Consider the following 7,859-nt stretch of genomic DNA (forward strand, 5'->3'; position numbering starts at 1 on the left):
TAAATTATTATTTTGATTATATTATCAACGTCATAATGATACATTTATTTAACTTAAATTTTTTTCCGCAACAAATTTTCTTATTCTATACAATTCTTTTGATAACTTTTTTTAAAGGTAATTATAATATAATGAAACTGATCCAGCATGGATTTTTGGAACGGATCCTGTGCGGATCATATATGACGTGACGATTTTTAATCATATCCAGATCCTGATTCATCCCTGATCAGTTTTCAGGCAATCCTGATCGTGACCGGACCTTATCTGAACTAATTTCAAGTCTCATAATTGTTGTACAGGTTTTTTATGGAGTTTTCAAGGTAGCTGTTGTTATTGTACGCTAATGCTTGTAGTTTGACCTACAATTATCCTTTAACTATCGTTGAATCAGCTTTCTGAGCAGGCGTCAGGTTTTACCGTGTCATGCTCGAATAACCAACATTTATTGCTTCTTAATAATTTCAGTTACGTATTATCGGTTAACCTCTTCTGTTATTGGTATAGTTATTAGTATATTGTTAATGATTAATACATATTTTGAATTATTATTGTAATACGATTGGACAATAGTTTCAATTATTTATTACCATATTACAGTTATCAGTTATGATCTGTGAATTAATATTGTTTTATTGTGTAATATCTTCAATTATTTATTAACATATATCTCACGCTCGGACTAGGAAAATTATCCCGGATGTTTCACATTGCGATATTGCGTCCCTTTAATAAGGAGATTCGGGAGTTGCACACTGTTAAGGGAATTAGTTTTACACAAAAAACAGTAAGTAATCAATTGTATAATAAACATGTGCAATAATTTGGTGAAGCTGTTAAAAATTGTCAACGAACAAAATAAATATCTACTCATTATCGAGAAAGAGAAAATTTTGCAGTTTTAAGAGTGTCTCATTTTTGACGGTTTTAAAAAATGATGATTATTTTTTTTATCATCTAATTTTTTATATTTAGCGTCTATTTTGTTACATTGCTAATGTTTAATAACGACATGGCCAAATAATATTTTCCAGTACATCATATAATTTTTTTAGTACATCAAAAGCTCGTTAGTACTTCCTGTATTTTAGCTTTTACTATAGATTAGTAATTACAAACAGCATTACTCACTCAACAGTATTTTACCTTCAAATTTGTTATATCAATAGTCTTCTCACTGATGTTAATTATAGATGTTGAATTGAGAGTAAGCTCTCTGAAAAAAAAAAAAATAGTAAAACTGATTTGTTAAAAAGCTACTAGAGGAAAAGGCGTTCTTCTTCAATTGATGATAAATATTTCAATAAATAAATTGATATTTTAACATCCTATTTGTGAACAATAATATAATCTAGGTCTACCTCCACTTTTCCTAACTCCTGTTTCTGACTCTAATACGTCTTTGAGTAGACCTTCATGCCTGAGAAGGTGTCCTACCAACCTATCTTGCCTATTTTTTATTGTCTTCCATAGAGTCCTCTGTTCTCCTATTCTTTCTAATACCTCTTCTTTTCTAACCTTCTCTATCCACGATATCCTGATCATTCGCCTGTAACGCCACATTTCGAACGCGTCTAATTTTTCTTTTCCGCCTCGCCCACCGTCCAGTTTCGCATCCGTACAGCGCCGCACTCCACACATACGGCTTACCAATCTTTTTCGAATTTTCAAATTAATCGTTCGCGAGCATATAATTTACTTCCTTTTATTGAAGACTACTCGACTCCGCTCTCTTCTCTGCTTTATAACCCTACTACTCTTTTCGCCCTGTCTTATCTGAGTTCCTAGATACCTAAAATCAGCCACTTCTTCTAATTTTTCATCTCCTATCTTTATATTCGCTACTTTTTCTTCCCTTGCATACCAGTACATATTGTTAGCCGACAATTTTAATATTGCATTTATTAATCCTAACTAATATTATAAATGCGAATGTGAGTTTGTTTGTTTATTTATTACAATTTCACGTCTTAACTATTCAATCGATCATTATATTTTCTACACACATTACCAGGGGTACAGAAAAGGATCATAGGGTACCGTTTATCCAGAAAAAATGCTGATGATCTTGGGCACATATTTAGCACATCAATACGAGCGAAACTGCGGCTAAAAGCATCTTGGGCACATATTTAGCACATCAATACGAGCGAAACTGCGGCTAAAAGCATCTTGGGCACATATTTAGCACATCTGCGGGTAAAAGCTAATCTCTTTTACAGTTTTTGTTTAATATTTAAAATCGAATATTTTGTTTTCAAATTAGGTTGAGGGCTAAAATGTTTACTAGCGCACGCAAGGACAAAAACGTTAATTTCTGTAGTGAACATCAGTCGTTATTTGCGATGATCTTAACATGAAATTATCGATTATCCATTTAAATCGCTACTGGAATGATTTGTGGAGCAATCCAGATTTTATCTAAATATTCTACTTAAAAATTTATTAAAAGTTACAGAGTAAATCAAATAACTGCTAGAAATAAAATGAATCTTAAATTTTGAACAATCACAAAAAAAATAGGTGAAACAGCTATAGGTAGGTAAGTGAATGCTTCCTATGAGAGTTTAGACAAAGTTTTGTCACCGTCCATCCCCTACTAAATAATACGTCACAAATTCCGCCCCTCCCCCTCAAAAGTTTCCTAGCGTTGAATACTTGCCTAATTTTAAATACTGTTTTTTCTAAAAATTCGTTGACAAGGTTTTGTTACTAAAACCAGAAACTGAAAAATCCCAGCTGAATTCTCCAGGTCAACTGTTTACTTCCACATAGGAAGTTAGGAACGTTAGGAATGTGTTGTTTTGTGACGAAAAGTTTTTCGCTCTACTGATATTAACTGTCATATGTAAAAGGAAAATAGTCAGTTGAGAAAAATGTAACATTTTCCAAGGATATAGTAAAATATTATTATTAAATAAATGCTTATGGAGTTTAGAATTACTGATTCAAGGATCCTTTTTATGACCTTGATCATAGAGATTAGCTAAGTTTAGATAAAAGTGTCCTAAACTAAAAATACAGTTTTGGAGTAAGCACTTATACCTATAGAATAAAAGCCATAATTTCAAAATAGGGGTAAATAACAGTTCGAATAGTCGACGTTAATCACATAAGACAGAAATGGAAGAGAAGAATCTCGTGGATAATACACAAATAGGTTATACAAAAGGGAGAGGGACACTGGATGCGATATACATAGTAAAGAGTACCATTGGGGAAGAAATAATGAAAGAAAAAGGAGAAAACTTCCAATTCTTTACTGGTATAAAGAGAATCTTTGACAGAATAAACAGAAAGAAAATATGGAGTATAATAGAAGAAAAAGGATTAAATATGAAGTTAAGGAAAAGAATATAAAAAATATATGAAGCACCGTCATTTCAAGTGAGAAACAATGAAGAAATTTCTGAAAAAGTTAGCACGATTACCGGTGTATGAAAAGGATGTCCCTTTAGTACAGCTCTTTTAAACCTAGCTTTTGTGGATCTAGAAAATACAATGAGGAAAATTCAAATGGGAGGAATAGTCTCTGAAAAAAAGAAAATATGGACAGTATCTTACGCGGATGATATAATATTAATGACGAACAATGAAGAGGGGATGACAGAAATGATGAGAAGAATGGGAAGATACATCACAGAAAGAAATCTAGGGATGAATACGGATAAATCGAAGATAATGAGAGGCAGAAAAGGTGGTGGAAGGACAAAAAAGATAATATTTACAAGGGAAGGAAATGAAATTGAAGAAATAAAAATGTTAAACCACCTGGACCACTACATATAGAAAAACAATGTAAATGAAGAACAAATAAGAAACTTAAAAAAAAAGGCAACTACAGTCTTACAGAAAGTATGGAGCATATCTGAAAGGAATTTCAAGGAAAGTTGGGAACAGAAAATGTATTTGTTTGAAGTATTGGTAGAAAGTATACTGATGTATGTGTAGAGCTGAAATGTGGGGACAGCCAGAGCACAAAGTAATCGAAGGAGTAGAAAACAAATACATAAAATGGATCCTACGGGACCTACTAAAATCAGAAAGAGGCAAAGAAAAGATGGCAAATAAGGCAAGGAAAAGGGCGATAAAATATGAGGAAAAAATTAGAAAAGAGGGAAGTAATCTACTTAAGTGCTTCAATGTAAAAGGTTTTGTGATGCTGGAAAATTACTGCTGGGCTAAAGGCAAGGTGTACCAGAAATGGGCTGCGAGAAAGCAGTTAAAAAGTCTGCCATGTAACATAATATGCCTTTTCTTGAGAGATCAGTGTTGTAGGATCAATTCAAATAAATATAAAGTTAATGAAATAATAGAAATGAAGCCTAACCTAAGCTAAATGTGACGCCTAAATTTTGGAAATAGCTAATTTTACGAATTAGGGAAATGATGGCGTAAGTCACATACTGATTCTTGAAGTTTTCAAACGTTTTACTTAATCGTCTTTTGGGGACAGTAAGCAGAAAACGTTACGTTAGGGTTAGGTTAGGTTTTCTTAGGCGATAGGCAAAACTTAGAAACTTACCTAACAGATGCATTATTATCTACTTGGTCGTCGTCCATAGCAGTCTTTTGTAAATAGGAAAATATGTTATTACAAATTCGCGGGGTCAGCCCTGGATCCGAAGAGGTTCCCATCATGGTATGAGTCTTGCCAGTGGAACTTTGTCCGTATGCTAGAACGCAAGAATGGTGCCTTCTCCTTAAAGCTTCTTCTATTTCTTTCCCAATCACATTGAATACCTGCGTACGTACAAGAAAATTTTATTGTAAAACATGAACTTCATTTTCTTATTATCTTCTTATTCTATATTAGAAAACTGACGCTCTCTTAATTAACTTCTTGGCTGGCCCAAAACTCCTCATTTTCCTCTAAAACAGCTACCGTCCTCGTGGAGGGCTCTAGCATCCACTGGGAATTCGATGGGAATATATGAATTAGCTTTTTGTTCTCAAATAAGTAAGGACGAGGGATGTTCTCATGCTAGGAAAGAGTAAAGTTGCGTGTTTAACCAGTTTTTATGTTTTCATGATGATGGCGATGATGAAACTTAACGTATTATCATCCATTTACCATCACGAGCAAATATATAGTTCAAGGTTAATAGGTAAAGATTCGGTAACTAAATTCATAATTATTTCATAATTTTTTGGGAACGAATTTATCAAATGAATTCTGAAAGTATCTACTGTTATATATATTGAAACTTCAGGAAACAATTTTCATCTATTTTAATTTCTATAAAAGCTTCAGTTTCCAAGTCTGTAATTTAATTACCCAGGAAGTTTCAAAAACTTCGGGCAATGTGAATGCGAGTGCGGTGTATATTTTGGGAACAAATGTCGAAATTCAGTTACCTACCTCTTCTTGATTTGAGTCCGGTGAAAAGCAATGATCGAAGGTGAACCTGCGGACCCTTTGTCGACTGTCGCCTGTATTCTGTTCGGGTACCTGGCGGATATGAGACGGAATTAGATCAAAGAGGTTCACGTTAAACGTCAAATTAAAGAGGAAAATGAATGCAGTTAATCATTAGATGGAACGCGTATATGTTATGCAAAGTCAACAAACTGCCTAATGGCTTAGCCTAAAAGATTTATGTCTGATTGCCGAAGAGAAACGCGCAAAAGTCGACGCAGACGTTCCTGGTGCTTTGCATGCCAGAAAGGGCACATACCGAGACCATTTTACGCTACTTACGCTTATTTGATTTTATTCTAACGCATAAAGATAATCATCCTGAGCGTAGGACGCACGTTACCGCGTTAAATACATATCTTCGTAAATACCTTTGCGTATTTATACGTGGAGGGATGTAGGTACAGTTTCGTTAACTGAAAATGGACACAGAGTTGGACCTTACATACATAGATGCACCAGAGCATGATTTCTACAAGTTAGAAGTCACCCTCTAAGTCTGATTATTCCAATGGTAACAGCTTTATGTCGATCTCTCTGTAGTTCAAAGTTGCATCCCCTAATTTAAGTCGACTTGACGTTAGGAATATTAGATAACAATTTAGAAGAGTAACAGTTCAGAAGACACTACTCGGGAGTCAGTCTAGTCATTTATTTTAAACTTTAAAATGAATTATTTCCTCTCTAAATATCTAACTCGAATTTCCTTTAAGTCGAACACTTCAAGACTAAGTACTAGATGATATCGATCTGGATTTGGACCGTTATATTTTACCCCTGGGTAACAGTAAATTTTATTCATTGTTTATTTCATTCCTTAATATATCACTTAAATGATACATCAATATAGAAACCGAAATACGTCAATAAAATACAATTATTATAATATTTAAGGAACATTGTAAATACATATATTGTAAGTAGTAGAAAATGTAATATATAAATAAAATTAATTTCTGAAATCGAAAATTTAAGAAGAATGTGTAGACAGTCCTATTTAGAAGAGTAAAAAGCTCAAATACGACACTGAATATCCAACATATAGAGTTCTCTTCAGTCCCTGAAGAAAGTAACTTTGCTACTGAAAAGTACTTCGAATGTTCAGTGTCGTGCTTTGGTGTAGGGGTTTTGAGCTTTTAAGTATCTCACAATACCGCCAAAGCTTTCCAGTCATCTAATTTTGTTTAATTGTTATATTTAAAGCCCATAAGGATTTACAATAGCAAAGGGAGTGAGCTCCCCTTTGTAGATTTTGATACCACGTAAATTCTGATTCGTTTATGAGTTCAATGCTATCGAAACTGTATATCAATAATTGAGGAATTCTGTACGATCTCTAGGAAATTTATAAAGCGTCAGGTTAGCTCAGGAAATATGTAAAATATTTTCTAAAATAATAAACTACTTTAAATGAAAGGACAATTACACCACAAAGGAAATTCGAAGGACTGGAGGAGGATTCGGTGGTTTAAGAAGTTTTAGGTTTACCTTGGTATTTTGCAGTAATTGTATAAAATTCATGAATTATATTCCTTTACGAAAACATAGGCTTCTCTACATTATAAAATACTGATTAACTTAATCTACTAATTATAAAAATTTCATACGGCAGACTGAAAACAATAAGTTCCATCTGTTTTTAGCTCTAAAACGATACACCTTCGTATTTCTCCCCCTAATATTTATCACTAGGGCAATTCAAGCAATGTACAGGGTGAAAATTTTTTATAATCACACCGATGTTAATCTTTATGGTGTCTACCTTGAAGAATTTTTAACACCATAATGCGAAACGTCGATGTGATTATATTATATATTAAACAAGACATTTTTCACTCCTTAAATTTCTTGAATTGTCCTGCTGATTAAGTCTTCCGATTTCTATATGTAATATTGATGGCATGATCTTTTCTTTCCAAATAATTTTAAATTGCGTAACAGAAAGAAAAGTGGTCCATTTTTAGTGAACATTAGTGTACACTGACAATAGCTTCGTATGTAGGTATGTAAATATGTAGGTTATCCACAATTATTTTTTATGGGCTTTAAATCTTAACAATGAATAAATACCTATTTAAACCTACTATTATGCAGTACAATTCTAGTTATATATGTGCAATGTTCATTAGAAGCCTTAATGATAAAGTTTTTTTTTCCGACATAAAGGATTATAATCATTGAAACTCTGAGTTCTGTTAGTACTCGACGTGTAGATTAAATATCTCAATGAGCGCTTAAGGATGTTTGGGAGGTATGTTACAATGTTACGAGACAAATAAAAATTTAGAAGAACGTTCCTCATTCAATTCTAAAACTCCTGTAAAAATTACAAATCGATTCACTAAACCGTTAAGAAGTTATTGAAATTTTAAAAATTGTAATTTTACACGTCATTTTATGGAAATTCGTTAACCGAACAGATTAAATTTATTTTTATTAA

At 32.9% G+C, this 7,859-nt stretch overlaps 1 protein-coding gene across 1 annotated transcript in view; it reads right to left on the reverse strand.

Moving 5' to 3' along the window:
• Positions 1–5,687, reverse strand: part of LOC108739485 (kinesin heavy chain-like) — a 30,235-nt gene extending 24,548 nt beyond the window's left edge. The window contains exons 1-3 of the mRNA XM_025977959.1: positions 5,679–5,687; positions 5,363–5,452; positions 4,526–4,743 (exon numbers count right to left, since the gene is read on the reverse strand). Coding sequence (XP_025833744.1) covers positions 4,526–4,743; positions 5,363–5,452; positions 5,679–5,687 — 317 coding nt within the window. The remainder of the gene's footprint in view (positions 1–4,525; positions 4,744–5,362; positions 5,453–5,678) is intronic.
• Between the last annotated feature and the right edge of the window lie 2,172 nt (positions 5,688–7,859).

Source organism: Agrilus planipennis, unplaced genomic scaffold (genome assembly GCF_000699045.2).
Source record: "Agrilus planipennis isolate EAB-ADULT unplaced genomic scaffold, Apla_2.0 scaffold34, whole genome shotgun sequence".
Classification (NCBI taxonomy): domain Eukaryota; kingdom Metazoa; phylum Arthropoda; class Insecta; order Coleoptera; family Buprestidae; genus Agrilus; species Agrilus planipennis.